The sequence below is a fragment of the Notamacropus eugenii genome, chromosome 5 (assembly GCF_028372415.1).
Source record: "Notamacropus eugenii isolate mMacEug1 chromosome 5, mMacEug1.pri_v2, whole genome shotgun sequence".
NCBI lineage: Eukaryota > Metazoa > Chordata > Mammalia > Diprotodontia > Macropodidae > Notamacropus > Notamacropus eugenii.
In genome coordinates, this window is record NC_092876.1 from 73,155,762 (window position 1) to 73,177,145 (window position 21,384).

The following is a 21,384-nucleotide window of genomic DNA, read 5'->3' on the forward strand; positions in this document are numbered from 1 at the left end:
TGTCCCGTTAGTCAAAGTTCTCCTACTGGCAGGGAACTATCCTCTCTGTTTTCCAGTTGAGAACACAGGCACAAAACTGATGGAATGTAGGTACACAGCACCATTTTCAAAGGTTCCCTATTCCTGTTTCCCTACTGCCAATGCCAGCACAGGTATTTGTGCGTTAAGTTCTACAAGAGAGGCCTTTTGAGGGGGAAAGCCCAGTCAGCATAGGCCTTCTGCAATGGTTTGAACACTGAACATTTTACAAAATATTAACCTGCCTACACTCAGACTCACCCAAGGAAGGGATGAAAACCCCATGATCATGATCACTGAGCCATGTAGCAGTACAGCCAGAATGATAACTATCTACCCTCTAGATACCCAGATTTTGAAGGCCTGGTGATTGGGAATGCCTACTACTAGGAAGATGGGTAGGTGTGGCCAGTCTGGGTTGCGATCCAGTGACTGTGGCTTTAGAAGAAAGGTCTGATGTATACTCCTAACTAAGAAAGGCACATTTCAGACAAAAGAGAACCAATGTGCCATTCTCTGAAACATGCAGGATAAATAAAAGATATATATTTATGTCATATGTCACATATGTTTACCCAATGCCAGGAGAACTACAGTTCTTCATAGGATCTAGCCTCTTGATTTGCCCACTCTCCTCTTGAAAATATCAGAATCATGGGATTCAAAGTAGCTGAGACATGAAATGATTAAAGCAGGAAAAAGGATGTGGCTTGAGAAAGAGTAGATTCTGGGGCTGAGCCAGAGTCAGAAACAGACAGTCATGGGGGAGGGGGTGGGAAAAGGGAGAGGGTTGGAAGAGCTGAATAATTAGAAAGGGAAAATATGAGTAAATGCAACTTCACTTGAAAAGTTAATGTATTAATAAGAAGCCATGAAAAAAATCAAGGGCTTGAATTTAGGAAACAAAGTATGCTTTTAAGGAGTAGCTTGTTTCCAATCAATTACGGTAATGAGGTTTTGTGTTAAATTCAATAAATTATATCTACAATTTTTCTAAAAAAAAACCAAACCCCTGATGTAGGAAGTGATAGCTTAGAAGAGTCAGCTGTGAGGTGACGAACTCCTCACTGAAATATAAAGGAACAAATGTCTGAGGTAACCTGAAGCGAAGGGAATCTGTGGGGACAGATGGAAGAGAGGGATGGAGCTTCTTTGCTAGTTAACAGCAAGTACAAGTGGGAGGAGTAAATAGCATGTCCTGAACAAAAGTATGAAGGGAAACCAGGACCGGAAAGGGAAAGAAAGGTCAGTGAGTCAAGAGTCCAGGAGAAGGAGGAGAGGACTGGGGATTCCACTCTGAAGCGTCTCACCGAAAGGAGCAGTGATAAGAGGTAGATGAGCACCCCAAGAGAAAAAGGAAAGTGACTGCAGAACGGCATCTACTTACCCGGAAGGCCACCTACCTTCTCAAGATCAAGGACAGAGAATAAAGTTGTGGGCTGTATCCAAGGAATAACTGGAAACAGTTCTTTGGCAGGTACTGCCACTAGAGTTTACGTGACAAGAAGGTGCCTGGGATAGGTGGCTCCCCAAAGGGGCAACAATAAGGTGCAAATTCCTAGAGGTTAGGGGCCTGTAATTTACTCCTTTTTGCAGTTAGTGGGTCCTCCACAACTATCTTCATCACTAAGTGGAGCTTACTTAAAAGTTCTTGCCCCATGTCTTCTGGGACTGGAATTTAGATTAAGAATGAGTTGGCAGTGGAAAATACAAATATTTATCAGTTCATTCCCAGGGGCTAACATTTTTGGATAACATGACTAAGTAGGTATGTTAGTAGGAGAAGAGGCACGTCTTTTTACTTCTTAACTAAGAAAAGAAGTTCCTTCTCCAGAGCCTGGAGTGAAATCAGCGCTGTGGTGAACCTCACTTGTGACTTAAATACAGTAAAATATTTGTCTGTACTGGAGCACTCGAAGAGATGGTTAAGGGCAGAAGACATGGGTCCTGGAAAAGAGGATTTTCCTGACTCATTAGTCTGCCATTTTTATTTTTAACCAGAAAGCCTGGCAGTCCCTGTATTTGAGCTGACCCAGGAAGAGAAGAAAATCCCACAGTAATTCTAATTAGATTTCAGATTATCCAGTGGTGCTCCAGCACCAAACGGCTGGACAAGGCAAAGGCGGTGTAGCCTGGTCCAAGAGACACCCCGCCCCCACCCCACCCCCCGAAAAACAAGTCCAGATGAAGGCAGGGTGGACAGGGAAAAGAACCTGGGGGTGCTGAGAGGAAAGGGACGGGGAAGGCCAAAAATGCAGGCAGTCCCTCAGACCGTGGGTGAAGTGAACGCTAGCAGCCAGACGGGCTGCGGGAGGAGGAGAGCTGGGCTACGAAAACTGAAAGTGAACGTCAGACACCGCGGCAGGGACCGAGGGGGTCCTGAAACGAGAGGCTCTAAGCGGAAGAAAGCAGGACCACCAGGGTCCAGGCCCGGGCCCAGCTCCCTCTCCTCACGGGCTTCGGAGGAGATCTGGGGCCAGTTCTTTCCCTTCCCCGGATTTCGGTTTAGTGGCCGGGAGGGGCTGAGCACCCTCCTTAAAAATTAAAAACAGACAAAAGATGCGGGAGCGCGGCCGCAGCAGGGACTCAGCGTCCGGCCGCCAGCAGCCTCCCAGCCCCCAGAGTTCGCTCCGGTTTCTAAAAGTGTCCAGCCTTGTGCTGGCCGGGGGGAGGGGGCAAGACGCCCTAGAAACGGAGCCCGCACAGGGAAAGCCCCCCCAAGTTCACGGCCACCCCCGCCCGGCAGCCCCATCCCGGGGAGGGTCAGAGACACCTCGACCCAGGCAAGCGGAGCTGGCCCACAGCGGGGCCGGCCCGAGACCCTCGGCTCCCACCCCCGTCTACCAGAGGAGGAAACTGAGGTCGGAGGGCTTGGGCAGGCCACAGTCGCTCTCGGAGCCGGGCGGGGCTCCAGGCCCGGGGGAGGCGGCGGAGGCCGGACCCGGCCGGCGGGGAGTAGGCCGGGGCCGGGGCGGTGCCCGCGTGAGCCCGGGTCGCTGGGCTGGGGGTGGGGGGAGCGCGGAGCCGGCCCCGCCGAACCTCCCCAGGGGCCGCCCCGCCCGCCCGGCCCGCGCTCCCGCCCCGGGCACTGACCTGTCCGGGGGCCCGGCCGCGCGGGGCCGGGCCGGGCGGGGCCTACGCAGCCCCGGGGCCGGGCGCCGCCTCACGCGGCCGCCGGGAGCCTCCGAGCCGGGGCCCGGGGCCGCCGCGGCGCATCCGACCCTGCGGGCCCGGCGGCGGGAGCGGGGGCAGGTCCGAGCTAGAGGACGCCGGGGATGCGGGTCCGGGCTGAGCGCCGCGCGGGGAGAGGCGGCCAGCGGCGGGCGCACCAGGGCTGCAGCCGCCGCGGAGACAATGCGGTGCGTCCGGGCCCGGCTCCCGCGGCCGCCTCCGCCAGGGGGAGGAGCCGGGGGGGAGGAGCGGGGGCGGGGCTGCGGGGGAAGTAGGGAGGGAGGGGCTGGAGGGCGAGGCTGCGGGGGAGGTGGGGAGGAGGGACTGCGGAGAAGAGCTGGGCTGCGGGGGTAGGGGGCGGAGCTACGGGGCGAGGGGAGGAAAAGGAGGAGGAGCGGAAGGTTGGAGAGGGCAGAGGGAGAGGAGAGGAGGGGCTAAGTAAGTGGGTGGCAAGAATGCGGAGGAGGGGCCGGAGCTCGGGAAAGAACCGAGGGGGAGGGGAGGAGAAGCAGGGAGGGGCGGGCTGCTGGGCAGGGCCGAGGGAGGGAGAGGCGAAGCCTGCGCTCCCGAGGTGCCCAGCCTGGGGTGCTCCTCGTTTCCAGGGCAGAGCCCGAGGCTCGTTCTAAAGCCTAGAAGGAGTCGGACTAGGGAGGAGAACGCCGGAAAGGGCCTGGGGGAGGAAACGGAGAAAGGCACGTAATAGCCAAGAGCGTCCAAAGCTACGGGCCTGCAGGGGAGGCATCTCTGGACCGGGCGGTGACACGTACTGGCCGAGTCACCTGGGGCAAGTCTCCCCCTCCTCTGTAAAACGGGAATCCTTATCCTCGTAATTCCCGACCTTCTGGGGTGTCTTTTTTGGCGAATCATACCACACGGCCGCGTGAACTAGCGTTATGAGGAACAAACTCCCGAGGCCCGAACGAGAAGAAACCCGCAGTAAGGAGGGGGCCGAAAGATCTCCTAAGGACCCCCCACACAAGTGCACCCTCCTCCCTCGCACACAACCCTCACGTCGGCGGGACTGCACCCAGACTCCTGGGGGCCAGGAGGGGCCCTCCTCGGAGCTGCCCCAGCCTCCGGCTCGGGGTCTCCGCTCAGTAGCGTAGCCGGAGGTTAGAGCACTAGTGTTCTGTGAAGCTCTTAGAGAACCTAAAGGAGAAAGGGCTGGGGAAGGGGCTTGGAGCCCTGCTCCACCTTCGCCTCTTCTCCCCCCTCAGTTCTCCCAAGTTCTGCTCCAACCACGCGTAGCCTGGCGCTGGCTCCGAAGGCCACCACCTGAATGCCATGTTTGCAACACAAATTCACTCAAGCCCGTCACACACAGAGTCTGTGCTAAGGGGTCCAGAGAACATGAAAACGGATAAGGCACCAACAGGGCTTTCCAGGAGCTCTGGGCCCCAGGCTTGAAGGACAAGCTGGGCCCCGGACCAGCTGCTTATCGCCCTCAGTAGGTGACCGAATTTAAGCAGTCCTGTTGTATAGAGGAGAAAACTGAGGCTCAGAAAAGGCAATGATTTTCCCAAGGCCGCTCGTAAGAAGCAGAAGGGTCAGAATGTGAACCTGGATCCTTGACTTCCAGTGCCCTGCTCTTGCCACTTCCGGGCAGGTGCCATGTGAAAGATTTTTCTTTCTAACCACAATCTCTTTCCCCGACGTTTTTGTTTCTGTCTGATTGCTTTGGTTCCTTTGTCTTCTAGACTTTCCCTCCGTAGACTTTTCCCTTTCTGGCCCTGCCCCACGGGAATACCTAGAACTTTTCCTCATTTCTTAACTCTGTCTCTCAGGACGGCTGGATTGCTTCCTTTCCTTTGGCCACCATTAGGTTAGAAGTCCTAGAGAACAGGGGCTGTTTTTACTTTTGGCCTCTTTTTTTATCCCCACCACAATGCCTGGCACATAGTAAGCAAACAGAAGAAGCTTACTAAGCATGATTCCTCCTCTTCCTCTGTTAATATCACCACCTTCTCTTAGTGCTCCTAGGCCAGAGCTCCTGACTTAGCACTGTCATCTTTTCCTCAGGATTTAGAGACTGCAGACCTGGGTTCAAAACCTGGCCTGTGCTGCTTCCTCACTTTCTGACATAGGTCAGCCAGTGCTTTCTCATGCCCTTTATTCCTTCCTTTTAAAGAGAATGGGCTGGATAAGATGACCTGTGGGCCCCTCCCCATCCCTCAAGCTCTAGGATTACTGCTCTTGGTGTGTAATGTTTGTCTGTCCTCTACAAGTATGAGGTTCCTGAAAAAAAAGAAAGTGGATCATAACCTCAGCTTCTAGTGCCTGACACGTTTGCAGAGCATCAGACACATGAAATGCTCAGCATTTCTTTCTTTTGTATTGATTTGACTTGATTCCAGCAGTTCAATTCAAGAAACAGGTATTGCGAGCCTGCTACGAAGCAGGCCCTGTGCAAAGAGTTAGGGAAAGCGTTGTAAGAAAGGATAGGCCTTGTGTTTAAGAAGCTTACATGGAGTCATCTGGCAAAATCTCCCAGGAGAGAGGTAGAGGGAGAGGGGGAGGGGAGGGAGGGAGGGAGAGAAAGAGTGAGAGTGAGAGAGAGAGAGAGAGAGAGAGAGAGAGAGAGAGAGAGAAAGAGAGAGATTATTTTAATTGACACGTTTTGTTTTTACATTGCCTAAATTTCCCCTCATATCCTTCTCCATGTCCCTCCTGGAAAGCCACATCGCCATAACAAAGAATTCTCAGGCTATATTTAATGACAAGATGGATGTGAATTACATGATAATAGCTGGATTCATAGATGATTGAACGATCATAACTGGAGAGCACTGATCAATCCACTGATTGGTGGCAATAAGATGTCTCTCTAAAGGCATGCCACAGGGACCTATCCTTTGCTTTTCTCCATAACTGCATTCAAATTGTTGATTGAAAAAAGTTAGGAGACATGCTTAGATTTTCAGATGACCAAGTTGGAAAGAATAGCTACTACCTTAAAGGACAGAATCAGGGTTTTAAAATATGAAAAGCTGGAAAGAACCTCCCTCAGCTGGAAAATAGGGATGATAATAGCATCTACCAGGCATGGTTTTGTGAGGATCAAATGAGTTAACATGTAAAGCACTTTGCAAATCTTAAAACACTATTTTAAGTAATAGCTATTATTATTAACAAGAAAAAATATGAATTTTTTATAGGTATAGGTTTAGAGTCCTGCTCTACATAAGTCCTGCTGTAGTACCTCATTGTGGAAGGGACCTCAGAGACCAACTCATCTAACTCCCTCATTTTACCAATGAGGACCTGAACTTAGATCCTTGGGCTCCACAGTCAGTGCTCTGGAAGGCTCATCCAGCAGAATTCAGGCTCTGGCAGGTTCCACCAAGCTGGAAAGGCTTCAAGTACAGTCATGGTGACAGACTGTTGGCTGTCTGAGGACCAGCCTAACTAAGTGGGAAGAGGCTTATTGTTGGCTGCTAGGTGATGAATTTGGGGGCCATGGCAACCGATGAAACAGCTAAAAATGCTAAACAGCTCTTGATCCCATGTAGCCCCCCTTCTGCTTCTACAATCATGATGGAAGAGTGCTGGAAAAGGCAGCAGAGGATGCTTAGAATACTTAGACTGTCTACAAAGATTAATTGAGCTGTTGGTGCTCAATGGGGAAGCTTTGTCCAATGACCAACCAGTTGACACACTGCTTTGGGAACTGAACCACAGTCATCTTGACATTTTCGTTGTAAGTGAAACCAGAAAACATAAAGAAAATGCAGCCAGCAGGTAGCTCATACAGTCTTTCTGGAGAGATGAATAAAAGAGTTTGCAGAGAGGCTTCCATTCTGCACCCACAGGTGAAGAAATATTATTTCAGGGGGATCCTTGGCCACTCCATCTTGCAATGCTTACAATGACTTTGAGTTTAAAATTACCTTGAAGAAATTTGGTTCTGTCTGTTGCAAGGAATGAAGAAGTAGAGAAATTCTCTGAAGAACCTGATAAGATGTTCCACACTAAACCAAATTATACCTTGATAACTCAACAATTCTGAGCCAAAGGATAGCAAGATTTATGTTAGAAAGATATGTTTGGGGATCAAGAAATGAAAAGTTTGCATGTCAGTCAGAAACCTCACATCTATATCAGAATATTGTCTTTCAAGAAGAGCATTAGAAGGTGCTACCTGCAGTAAGCGCAGAACTTTGGAAATAACCACATCAACAACAGAGGGTTGCAAAATAACTGACTACTAAAATGGGAGTCATTTCAGAATCCTCTATCAGTAGTCAGGTCATTGACTGCTTGGAATAAAGGTCCAAGAAAAACAAAATTAAAAATAAGGATAAAGATGAGAAGATACTGGGTGTAACTACAGTATTTCAAATTTGACTTTTTAAAACAAGCTTTGAAAAAATGGGAAATGGGTCAAGGTAAAAACACTTGAATCTGAACATAGTCATTTGTTAATTGATGCTTCGTTGTTGCTGTTTCGTCATGTTTCAGTCATGTCTAACTGTTAGTGACCCCATTTGGGATTTTCTTGGCAGAAATACTGGAGTGGTTTGCCATTTCCTTTTCCAACTCTTTTTACAGATGAGGAAACTGAGGCAAAGGCGATTAAGTGACTTGCTGAGAGTTACATAGCTAGTAAGTGTCTGAGGTCAGGTTTGAACTCAGAAGATAAGTCTTCCTGACTCCAGGCCCAGGGATCTATCTCCTTTGCCAGCTGCCCTAAATGATGTTTTAACTAGTGCAAAATAGTTGTCACAATGAGGAGATTGACAGCATCCAGAATTCACTTTGGCCAGAAAAGTTTTAATTGAGAGGTAGCAGAGTGTAGTCCAAAAAAATGCTGGACTTTGTAGTCAGAAGACCTGGGGTCAACTCCATTAATATGCTGTTTGTCTAAAGTCATTATAATTTAACGAACAATTATTAATTGCCTACTATGTGTAAGACAAATTTGCTAGGCACACTAAAGTTACAAAGATGCCCTTGAGGAGCTTGGGAGTGAAGAAACACATGTTCACTAATAAGCACTAATAAGGCAAGGACAAAGGAGAGATCCAGAAAAAGACATCTAAGAAAATTTGAAATGAAAGGAACACTTTCAGTTGGGGAGTGGAGTGGAGAAGACTTCATGGAGGAACTGGGATCTTAGCTGGGCTAAGAAGAAAGAAGGCATATTGCCCTGATTATAACATGCTTTTAGATGAGCAACTCACTGAGTCTGAGTATATATAACTTGAACAGGAGCTAAAAGTGGTTAATGAATTGAACTTGGAATTTTGAATGAAAAGAGATAGGAAAAGACTGCATTTGGGAAATGGGGCTAAGCTTTCAATAATTCCAAATTGCTCCCCGTCACAAAGTTCAGCTTTTTAACAACAATATCCTCCTGGCGATGCTATATGATTATAAATAATAGAACACTACAATCCCAGAAAAATGAAAATTATAGGAGCCTCAGAGGGCAATAGAAAACACATAGTGGGTGAAAACAGTCTGAAGCATATTACCAATGATGTTTTGTACCTGAGAAGTGATGTAAAATCACACACAAAAAAAATGTACTGAGGATGGAAGGAAGAAAGGCAACAAGCAATTATTAAACATCTACTATATGCCAGGCACTGCACTAAACTCTTAAAAAATAATTATCTCTTTTGATTTGCCCAGGTTCACCCAGTTAATAAGTGTCTGGGACCACATTTGAACTCAGGTCTTCACTGCCTCTACAGCAAGGATAGGTAATAGAAGATGAATATAAAAGTATGGGACGGTCCTGTAAAACTGCATGAGTACAGAGAAGTAAATCAAAATTTTAAGAATAAACCATTCTGCAGTTGATGAATGGTCAAAGGATATGAATATTTTCAGAAGAAGAAATCTAAGCAATCAATAGTCACATGAAAAAATATTCTAAATCACTGATAATCAGAGAAATACAGATTAAAACTACTCTGAAGTTCCACCTCACACCCACCATTATTGGCTAAGTTAACAAAAAAGGAAAATGACAAATGCTAGAGGAAATGTAAGAAACAGGCACATTAATAATACACTGTTGGTAGAGATGTGAACTTTTCCAGTCATTCTGGAAAGCAATTTGAATTGTGCCCCCAAAGTCATTAAACTACGTATAACCTTTCAACCAGTGCTACCACTACTAGATCTCTATACCCCAAAGATATCAAAGACAGAGGAAAAGGATCTCTATCGACAAAAACATTTATAGCAGCTCTTCTTGTGGTACCAAAGAATTAGAAATTGAGGGACTCTCTATCAATTGGGGAATGGCTGAATGAGTTATGGCATATGAATATGATGTAATACCATGTGCTGTAAGAAATGATGAAACAGATGGTTTCAGAAAAACTTGGGAAGGTTTGTATGAATTGAAAGAAAATAAAATGATCAGAAACAGGAGAACAATTTATACATGAACAACAATATTATAAAGATAATCAACTTTGAAAGATTCAGTGACTTTGATCAGCATAATTCCAAAGAACTCATGATGAAACTGCTATCCCCCTCCAAACAGAAAGCTGATGGACTAAGTACAGATGGAAGCATGTTTCCTTCCCATCTATCCATCTTTCCTTCCTTCCTTCCTGTCTCTGTGCCTCCCTCTTTCTTTTTACCTCTTTTTTGGGGGGGGGGGGTGAAATTCTAGAATGGATCATTAAAAAGATGATTGGAGAACATCTAGAAAGGGGGACAGTGATACAAAGAGCCAGGATAACTTTTATCAAAAACAGGCATGCCTTACTAACCTCATTTCCTTTTTTTGATGGGATTATTACTAGAAGCAGAGACTACTGAAGACATAGTTTGCCTACAATTTAGTAACACTTTTGATAAAGTATCTCATATTATTCTTGTGGGGAAGACAGATACTGATTATAGTCAATAAGATAATCAGATGGATTCTGAACTTGTTGGATGACTAGATTCAAAAAGTAGCTATTAATGGTTCAATATTAATGGGACAGGAAGCCTCCAGTGAAGAGCCTGAGAGAATCTGTGCTTGGCCCTGAGTTGTTTTTTAACATATTCTACCAATTACTTGGCTAAAAATATGGATGTTATGCTTATTAAATTTGTAAATGAAAAAAGCTGGAATGGATAACTAACACACTGGATCACTGAGTCTGGATTCAAAAAGATCTTGTCAAGACACTAACCCCAGCTGCCTGAATCTAATGAGATGAAAGTCAATAGAGATAAATGAAGAGTCTTGTACCTTAATCCAAAAAAAGCTTCCCAAGTATAAGATGAGGAAGGCATAGTTAGAGAGCAGTCGTTCTGAAAAAGACCTTGGAGTTTGAGTGGATGACAAACCTGACAATAAGTCAGCATTGTATTATGGAAATAATAATTTTTAAAAAGCTAATGCAATCTTGGGCTATATTAAGAGAGGCACATTTTCCAGGAACTGAGAAGTCACAGTTCCATTGCACTTTGCCCTCAATTGACCTCATATGTAGCACTGTGTCTAGTTCTGGGCACTACATTTTAGGAAGGGCTTTCTTTGATAAGCTGGAGAATGTCCAGGGAGGTCCACCAGGATGGTGGAGGATTTGAGTCCATGAAATATTAGGATAAGTTGAAGGAACTAGATATGTTTAGCCTGTAAAAGAGAACACTTGGGGGAATATAACTGCTATCTTCAAATATGTGAAGGGACTGTCATGTTGGAGAGGTACCAGACTTACACCATTTGGCTCCAGAGAGCAGAATCAACAATGGGGAGAAGCTGCAGATTTAAGCTTGATGTCAGGAAAAACTTCCAAACAATGGGAGTCGTCCCAAAGTAGCATGTACTGCCTTGGGAGGTGGTGATTTTCCCCTCCTTAGAAATCTTCAAGCAGAACTGGTTAACCATTTGTTGGACATGTTATATTAGGGATGTTTTTAGTATACTGTATAAGTTGGACTACATGGCTGCTGTGGTCTCTCCATTCTTTAAGACAACATCAAGGATATCTGGTAACAAAAAGGCAGGTAGACCAGTCAGATCGTACAAATAAAAGGATAACATTATCAGCATAAGTGCTGTTCTGTACCCACAGTCCTACAGCATGCTGACCAGGAGAGAATGAAGAGATGTGGGCAGACTACAAATGGCACAGGGTCGGGGAGGCCTACACAGATGAAGTCATGGAGCTATAGAAACGATGAAATGTATTTAGGCTAAACAGAAAATAAATTGTGCAAGTACAGAGTTACATAATTATAGAATTTCAGAGTTGGAAGGGATGACAGAAGACATCTAGGACAAGACATATTTGAAAAGGAATTCCCCCTACATACTGGACAAATGATAGTCCAGCCTTTGTGTGAAGTACTCCAACAAAGGTCAATCCACCACTAAAGTGGCAGTCCAATCCACCTTTAGATAGTTCTAATTATTAGGAAACTTATCTTTACGTTATATTTAAATTTACAGAGACCAGTCAAGATGATAGATCAGGAAAACCAGTATATTCTAGCTCCATTTGACACCCCCATCCCTCCAACTACTCAGACAAGACATAGGGTACCAGACTGATAATTCTTGATTGGAAAATCATAGTGAACCATTTTTCCAGACAATATTGGCATAAGGAATCTAGACACTGGGGGAGAATGGGAATGTCTAGCCAGGAAGGCAGACACAGTCTTTTAGCATGATGCTTGAACTAGGCCTGTAGGTGTTTAGTAGAAGAGGTCTCAGATCCAGCATAGAGTGACCTAGCACAGTGGAGGGAGCAGAAACAGAAACCAACAGGCAGTTCTGTCATTGTACCCAGAGCAGGGAGACAGATCCAGTGATGACTGAGGACGTGATTGTGCATAAGGGTGACATTCCAGAGCATGGTGTGGTCAAAGCCTGAGGCTGTGGTCTGGGCAAGGAATCTGACAGCAGCTGTGTGGCTCCTATCCCAGAGCAGTGTCTCCAATCCAGCACCTAGCCCACTCTGGAGCCTACAAATAGAGCAAGGGGCTCAAACCAAGGGGGAAATTGTAGTTCTGTCACTCTAATCCTGCAGAGCCTTCTAATTAGTTGACAATGGCTGGGGTCAGTAGCAGTCTACTAGAGATCCAACCTGGGACAAGCCCATAGTGGTGTTGCACAGACCCAGCCTGAGTTAAGAGCTTGCAAAACTCAGATTAAGAGAGCAGTGATCAGATTTTGTTTTGGATCATAAAGCATTTATAAGTCAATAAGAATTTATTAAGCACTTGGTATACACTAGACACTGTACACAGCACAGGATCAAATAGTTTCAGGTACTCTGAAAGCTTGCAGGTTCCCAGCCTTCAATATGAATGAGAGTCTTGAATACCCAAAGGATGAAGTATCAGAACCAAACAAGGCCCAGGTATTCCTTCCAAAAGTACACAGAGCCTGGTCCTAACACAAATTCCCAATTCAAGAAGTAAAACTGGAAGAATTTTAGAAAAAATCCTACCCTAAAAAGCTATTATGCTAACAGGGACACTCAAAACACAAACCCAGAAGAAGGGAATGATTCAAAAACATCTCTGGGTAAAGCCTCAAAGAAAAACTGCTCTAACATAAATTCAACCAGAATTCCTGCAAGAAATGAAGAGTTTTTATAATTTAAAAATGATTTAAAATGTAAATGAGAGTGAGAAAAGAAATATGAGAAAGATAGAGGAAGGATTTATAAGGAGAATTAACAGCTTAGTACAAGAGGTATAAAACATGACCCAAGCAACAGACTCCTTGAAAATCAGAATAGACTTAATAGAAGTTAATCATTAGACTACCTAAAGGCCATGAATACTCTCCACTTGCCCCCCACCCCAATCCAACACACACACACACACACACACACACACACACACACACACACGTGCGCGCGTGCACCTAGACATATTTTTAGAAATCATGAAATAAAATTGTCCAGAGCTTCTAGGCAAAACAAAACAAAAGAAACAAAAACAGCAAGCAGCCAAAAAGAAAGAATTCATGTACTAACGAGCCACAATCAGAAAGGAGCCGAAAGCTTGATAATCATTATTCTACAAGGCAAAGGATCAAAAAGAACTTGACCAGCAAAACTGAGTATAATCCTACAGGGGAGAAAGGACCTTTAATGAAAAAGTGGAATCCAAGTATTCCTGATGAAAAGATCATAGCTTAGCAGAAACTCTGAAATATATTATGCTTCAGGAGACCACAGACAATGAACGAGCACTTCACATATATGCAGTGAATATATGCAGTGACGTAGCATCTAAGTTTAAATGAAAACTTAAACATTAAATAAGTTACAAGGAGAAATAGCAAAATAAAATAGTAGGGGATCTCAATGTATCTCTTCCAACCTAGGCAGATCTAACGAAAACAAAAATAATAATGAAGTTAAAGTCCTGACTACAATTTTAGAAAAGTTAGATATGATAGCCCTCCAGTGAGATGAGAATAGAAAAGAGTATACATATTTCTCAGCAATGTCTGGTATCTTTACAAAAATTGGCTATGAAATAGCGTGTAAAAATGTCATAGACAAATGGTAAGAGGAAGAAATATTAAGCCTTTACTGGTCACAACAATATGAGATTCAGTAAAGGTTTATTGAAGCAATGATTCAAACTAATTGTAGATGAAATTACTTAATCCTAAATCAAAAAGCAAATCAAATTAACAATAGATAATTTCACTGATAATAATGACAACACTGAGAATAATAAAATGTTGGGGACCCAGGCAGAGTAGTGCTTAAGGAAAATGTTTTAACTCACTAGATACTTTCATTAACAAAAGAAAGAAGAGATCACCAAATTGGACATGCAATTAAAAAGAGACTAAAAAGGCAACAAATTTTAGAATCCAATTAAATACCAAAATAGAAATCCTAAAAATCAAAGATTTTTAAAAGTTGAATGCACACTCCACCACCCATAAAGAAAAGCCATTGGTATTAATAAATAAAATTAGGAGCTGGTTTTTCAAGAAAAATCAATAAATAGAAAACATAAAATAGATGAACCACTAGCTAATTTGATTTTTTTAAAGAGGAAAACCAAATTACCTGTATCGAAAATAAAAAGGTGAATTCATAGCAAAGAAAAAGAAATAAAGAAAATTATTTGAAACTCTCTATCCAGCTATATGGCCATAAAAAGGACAACTTAAATGAAATAGATGAATATTTACATAAATGAAAAGGGCCCAGATTAAGAACAAGAATAGAGGTTTTAAGAAACTTTGTCTCAGAAAAAGAAACTGAATAAGTTGTAAATGAACTCCCAAAGAGGGAAAAATACCTGGGACAAGATGGATTTATAAGTAAATTCTATCAAGCAATGAATTCTAATGTTACATAAACTACTTGAAATAAATTGAGGTACCACTAAATCCTTCTATGATACAAATATGGTCTTGATACCTAAACCTGGTAAAGTCAACAAGAGAAAGTATAGACCAATATCCTTAATGAATATTGATGCAAAAATTTTAAATAAAACAATAGCAAGGAGCTACAGTATTATGTCACAAAGATTATACACTATGACCTGGCAGGGTTTTTAAACTGGAAATATAAGGTTGGTTCAGTATTAGGAAAACTATAAACATAACTATGTTAACAACAAGAACAAAAAAAATTATATGATTATATCAATAGATGTAGAAAAGGCTTTTGACAAGACACAACACCCATTTGTGTTTAAAATACTAGAAAACAGAGGAATAAATTGACCTTTTCTTAATACGATGAGTAGTATCTATCTAAAACTAAGAGATAGCATATATACAATGGGGATAAACTAGAGGACTTTCCAACAAGATCAGGACTGTTCCAAGGATGTCCATTATCATCAATGAGATCTGATAGAGTGCTCAAAATATTAGTAGCAGCAATAAGAAAAAAAAGAATTTGAGGAAATGGAATAAGCACAAGCAAAAAAGAAAACAATTATCACTACTAAGCAAGTAACATGGTTGGTTTACTTAGAGAACCCCAGAAAGTCACCTAAAATGAAATTAAACAATTGAAAACTTCAGCAAAGTTGCAGCATATAAAATAAATACATATAAAAACATCAGCATTTCTGTATATTACCAACAAAGTCTAGTAGGAAAAAATGGAAAGCAAAATTCCATTTTAAATAGCTACACACATTTTTGCACAATCAAATCTAGTACAGTTAAAATTATAACAAATAGATAAATGGGAAAAATCTTTGCCGTAAATTTCTCTGATAAAAGTCTCATTTCTAAGATATATAAGGTACCGGTTCAAATTTATAAGAATAAGAGCCATTCACTGAATAAATGGCCAAAGGATATAAACAAGTAGTTTTCTAAGGAAGACATTCAAGCTATCAATAGCTATATTAAAAAGAATGCTCCAAATCACTAATGAGAGAAATGCAAACTAAAAGAACTCTTGGCTTCCAACTCACACCCATCAGACTGGCAAAAAGAATGACAAATGTTGGAGGAGTGGAGCTACAGGAAATGTACATTAATGCATTAATGTACTATTGGTAGAGGTGTGAACTGATCTAGCCATTCTAGAGAGCAATTTGGAACTATCCCCCAAAAGCTACTAAACTGTATTTACTCTCTGTTCCAGCAACACCACTACTAGGTCTTTAATCCCCAAAAGAGCAAAGAAGTAGAAAAAGCATCCATATTTAACTTAAGGAACATTGTATTTCCTAAGAACTGGAAACTAAAGGAGTGTCCATTAATTGGGGAATGGCAGAACAATGTGTTCTATGAATGTAGTAGACTATTATTCTATCAAAAATGAGAAAGGGATAGGTTCAGAGAAACATTGGAAAATCTGTATGAACTGATGCAGAGTGAAATGAGCAGAACCAGAACAATTTATAATAACAACACTGTAAAGACAACTTTGAAAAACTAAAGAACTCTGATTGACAGAATGACCAACTGTGGTTCCAGAGGACCTACTCTGAATATGCTATTTACCTCCTGACAGAGATGTAGGTGATGGGCAGCTTGAGACACATATATTTTGGACATGTCCAATCCAGGAATTTGTTTTGCTTGACTATACATATTTATTATAATGATTTTATTTTGTTTTATTTTTCTCAATGGAGGAGGGGAAGTGTGAAGTATGGGAAATAGATTTTCGTTAATTGAAAAAATTTTTTAAAGGATATTAGAAAAAATCCTTAAATTTACCTCTTTATAACTTCTACCCCCTAATTCTGCCCTCTGGGGTCAAATAAAGCAAATCTACTCCTTCTTTCACAGGAAAGTCCTTCAAATACAAGAGGACAGCTATAATGTCTCCAAGTGTTCTTTCCTCCAGGCTAAACATGGGTCCAAGACTCTTCATCAACCTGGCTGCAGAGATAAACAAGAGAGCTGGCTTCAAACAGGAGGTAAGTTGACCACATGGTTATCCTGAAGAAGGAAGGTAATGGTGCCTTTATAATCTACCCTAGTCAGACCATGCCTGGAGAAAATGTCTTTGTTTGAGAGGCTCAAAGAGCACCTGACCAGAAATATTTTTGCCACTTATTCACTCTATCCTATTATTCACTCAGAAGAGTCTACTCTTCTGTAGAATGAGGATGCTGGATTAAATGATCTTTAAAGTCTCACCCAGTTTTGATAATTTATGAACTTCTAGGCATCACATTTTAATCAGGACACTGAGAAACTAGAGCATGTTCAGAGGAGAGGGACAAAGACTATAGATGAGGGCTGAGAGTGACATGTGGGATACACATGAGACCATACAGAGCTAAGGAACAGTTCAGGAAACCAGTAGTTTTAGTCTGAAAAGAGAAGGACATCGTAGCTGTCTTCAAATATGTGAAGGACTCTACTGTGGAAGATTAGCTGCAGAGGAGAGCAAGGACAGCCATCCTCCAGGGGAACAGGCTGGGCTGTCTTACAAGCAGTGTGCTCCTAGTCTCACTCTAGGTGTTGAGGCAGAAGCTGCAGCACTATCTGTAGGGACATTTTGGCTGGAGAGGAGGCTGAACTAGATTAGGGGTTCTTAACCTTGTGTCATGGAACTCTTTGATAGTCTAGTGAAGCCTCTGGACACCTTCTGAGAATAATGCTTTTAAATGCATGGAATATATAAGATTACAAAGGAAATCAATGACACTGAAACACAATTATAGTTGTTTTTTTTTAAGTCTGTAGACCTTGGATTAAAATCTCTGGGATGAACTTTCAGGTCCCTTCCTGAGTCTTTTTGGTGGTGATTTCTTATGTGCTCTTCTTTCCTTGACTCACAAATTCTTCCTTTTGCTTTTCTCTTTTATTCTTCTTTTCTTTCCTTCTTACCTGAATCTCAGTTTCCCTTTTTTCCCCATCCCCAAGAGAATCCCCTTTCTTTCTCCCTGCTCTCTCCCTGCTCTCTCTCCCTGCTCTCTCTCTCTCTCTCTCTTTCCCTCTCTCTCTCTCTCTCTCTCTCCCTCCCTCCCTCCCTGTCTCTCTCTCTGCTCTGGTCTGAAAAATACTCAGAACACTGGCAGGAACTGTCTTTCTCAATTATAGGTGGCTCATGATGCCACTGAACTCTGTGCCAACACCACTCTGCAGGCAGTCTGAGAAAGGCAAGAAATGAAAGGGTGGAAATCCAATAGGAAGCTGAGGCAGTATGATATCTTCCACCAAGGCGCAGGGTTCTGGCAGAGCTGCCCAACATGGAGAACATGGAAAAATCCATGTATGCCCATTCCTGAGCAGATGGCAAACCTAGCAGTGGGCACTAGATGCTATGTGGATAGTCAAACTAGGTTGGATTGAAGTGCTCTCTTTGGCCCACTCCTGAGTCCCTACCTCCCACCCTTTGTGGCTCTTAGCCATTGTCCTCATCCATGAGCTTCAGCACTAAGGCGGTCTTGCCAGGTTTCCCATTTCAAATTCTTGGACCAAATTCTCAGTTTTTATGCCTATGTGGGCAAAATTATTATTATACCAAATATTTGACACAAAACATTCCTAAGTGAGTATATAATAATTACTGCATAGTACAAAGTCCTGGAATTTCTTAAAAAGATTTAGTTCATAGATTTAGAGCTAGAAAGCCTTGGAAACCACCAAGTTCAACTTCATGCTCCATTTTACAGATGAAGAAATGAAGCCCAGGGAGGTGAACAAGGTCTCATAGGTAGTAAATGATCAGACTGGGATTCAAATCCACTCCACCACAATGTCTCTCAAACGAACATTTTTAAGTTGCAATTTACACTCACATTAATAATTCAGACCCCAAATACTTGCTGAATTATCTATGCATTTCAGGCATAAAGGATGTGAGGCCTTGCTTTTCTGGAGAATTATCCTCACTCTCCACCTCAACATTTCCTCACATACTATGGCCACCACTGAGATACAGAGCTTAGTGTTCAGGCTTTAGTACTTTGGCACTCATCTCCTGCTTCTACAGCCTCCTTTCCTTGGAATTAACTAGACACTCCCCTTTCAGTTACCTCTTTCTGTTTTTCCCTGTCTCCAGATTCTATTCACCTCATCTGCTTGCTTCTTCTAGGTGTTTTCAGTGACTACCAATTTCCCACTCACTTTGGTGCCCATGCCAGATGTCCAGGAAGCAGCTGAGGAAAATTGTCTCATTTCCCCAAGGAATCCTGCCCCCCCACTCTCCCTACCATGTGCTGGAGACTGCTGAACATCAGAACTTGTGGGCTGGAGTGCACCAGCAGGTGGGGGAGTGAGGGTGGCTGGTTGCTGGGCTGCTGGGCTGGGCAGGGTCTCAGGCAGACTCTTCTCCCTGGGCATTGCCTCCTTCCAGGCTTCTGGACCACATTGTTGAGTCTGTCAAGGAATAGGGGAGAGGGATGATCTCTTTAGGAGTTCCCCCTGTCCCTCCCACCATATACTTGAACACTTCTGTTAAAGATGGAACCACAAGCTCTGGGACACTGCTTCTGGAATGGGAAATTGACAAAGACTTTGAAATCCAGACTCTGTCAGTCCAGAGGAGGTGCATATACATAGATCTTTCCTTGCCCTGCCCCTCTTTGGATAAATGGTACCTAAGAGGCTCTTGGAATACCCAGGCAGATTCAAAACATTCAGCCAGCATCACATCCCACATTGGGAGGAAGGTTGCCAAGTTGGGTGTGGACTGTCTAAGCTGTGGCTATCCAAAAAAAGGGACACACCTCGGGGACTGGCTAACTCACCGCTGGTGAAGCAGGCTGTAGTTGGAGGATGACAGCTGATGTATGCTGGAACCTGCGTTGAGGGGTATGGAGCAGGCCCTCAGAATGTCCATTCTGGGGCCCAGACTCTGGGCTGGAGGATTGGCCGTGCTGGCTGTTGCCAGGTTTGTGCTGATTGGTAGCAGGACACTGCAGTGGGAGGGTAGGGATTGCTGGGCCTAGGGACATGGCATGAACTTCAGGGCTGGACTGTATGGTTACTCCTGGCAGAGCTGAGGCAAGTTGAGATTGGGACTGGGATTGGGGCCGGGACTGTTGGGACTGCTGCTGCTGCTGCTGCTGCTGCTGCTGCTGCTGCTGCTGCTGCTGCTGGATGACAAACTGGGGTTGCAGGTGCTTTGATGGGGACTGTGGAAGGAGTTGGTGTGGCTGCAACTGGGTGTAGGCTGGTGGGGAGAAAGATTCAAGTTAGGTAGTGTGGCTCAGCCTTGGCTCCCATTGTGTCCTCCTCCCTGGTCCCCAACACTTTTATCCCCATTTCATATCCCCTTGTTTTCCCACATGGAGCCAAAGAGCCTAGTCAGTCCCCTGACATGGCTGCACTTCTGTTCTTGTAAATAGTTCCCTGAGATTTATGTACTGAGTTCCTCAAGTTGTCTGCTGATCAGCTATCATGCCCATTTTTAAGGCTCATCTCTTCTCACCTCATCCTAGTGAGAGCCCTGGAGTCTGGAGGCAGCAGCAAGTGCCGTCTCCCTCTTCTGAACCCCCACAGAGCTCATTATATTCATTTGGGACTTACCATTTACTGCTTTGTGTGGTTAGTTTCCTTTTCACATGTATTATGTATCTTATCTCCTCAATGAGAGGAGTCCATGTGGATCATCACCTTCTCAAACTTCTTTGTATCCCCCTCAGTTTCTAGCACAGTGCACTGGTACACAGCACGGTCTCAAGAAATATACTTGTGATGGACTGCCTCTACTCCACACCCTTATCCCTGGATAGTTTGCTTGAATAGATGAAAAAAGTGGGCTTTGCCCTCTTCATGTCTGCCCCTCCACAGAAAGAGACTCCTAGCTAGAGATCTACAGGGAGCCATGGTCATGTCTGGGTACCACAAGTTATTCACAACTGGCCAATTATAATCACATGCACATAGTGAACAAGAGTGAATTTAAATTCTAGGGCCCTGAGCCAAAATTTCAGAAAAGATTCTGAATGCAAAATAAATAGGTTTCCAGTGTTCTCAGGAAAGGCGGAACTGCCTGGGAAGTGCCTATGTTCACGACTTTGCAGCCTGGGATTAAAGTTCCAAAGAAAAAGAAATAATCAGATCAAAGAATCAAACATAAACAAAAAGATCATAAAAAGTAAAAAAATAAAAGGAATAATATCTCAGTAGTAGAAGGGAGTAAATTTCTTATTCATTGAACAAATGGAAGAAAAAGTTAAAAGTCATGGGAAATGTATTTGATTATATAAAAATAAAGTAAAATATGCAATTAAAAAACTCAACCTGGAGAATCTCTATAATAATATACATTTATAAGAGTGAAGCCACTTGGCTTAGGTCCATCAGAAGATGACACCTTTCTTGTCCCACCCCCAATCACATAATCACAAGATTTGAAAATGGAAAGGGACCTCAGTGGTAACTAGTCTACCTAATCCATGGGGGAAAAGAATCCTCCCTATACTGTACCTGATGAGTGGTCATCCAGCCTTTGAATAAGCACCTCCAAGGAAGGGGAACCCATCCCCTGTGGAAGCAGTCCCTTACACTTTGGACAACTCAAACTGTTAGAAAGTTTCTCCTGCCCTCTAGTCTAGATTGGCCTCTGTGCAGCTTCCTTCGCTCATTCCTCATTCTATCCTCTGGGGCTAAATGAAGCAAGGGGAGTCCCTCCTCCATATGATACCATTTCCAATACTTGAAAACATTGATTTTTTTCCCTCTAAGATTTCCTTCAGGTTAAATATGCCCAGCTCTTTCCACTAACAGTCATAAAGCAAGGACTGGAGGCCCTTGGCTATCCTGCCTGCCCTCCTCTGGACACCCTCTAGCTTATCCACGTCCTTAAATCATGGTGC

The 21,384-nt window shown here is 43.6% G+C and overlaps 1 protein-coding gene and 1 long non-coding RNA gene across 13 annotated transcripts in view; one reads left to right on the forward strand and one right to left on the reverse strand.

The window, feature by feature from the left end:
- Positions 1-21,384, reverse strand: part of PHC2 (polyhomeotic homolog 2) — a 148,477-nt gene that overhangs the window by 18,861 nt on the left and 108,232 nt on the right. For 11 of the 12 annotated variants that reach the window (XM_072609695.1, XM_072609688.1, XM_072609691.1 and 8 more), the window contains 2 exons: positions 19,312-19,736; positions 18,775-18,940 (listed from right to left, as the gene is read on the reverse strand). In XM_072609695.1, the coding sequence (XP_072465796.1) occupies positions 18,775-18,940; positions 19,312-19,736 (591 nt within the window). Of the gene's footprint in view, positions 1-3,111; positions 3,208-18,774; positions 18,941-19,311; positions 19,737-21,384 lie in introns of those variants that run through there. The other variant, XM_072609697.1, reaches the window with a different exon arrangement.
- On the forward strand, positions 16,311-20,803 carry LOC140504568 (uncharacterized). Its single transcript, XR_011967150.1, has 2 exons — positions 16,311-16,527; positions 18,657-20,803. It is a non-coding gene; the product is annotated as an uncharacterized lncRNA (long non-coding RNA).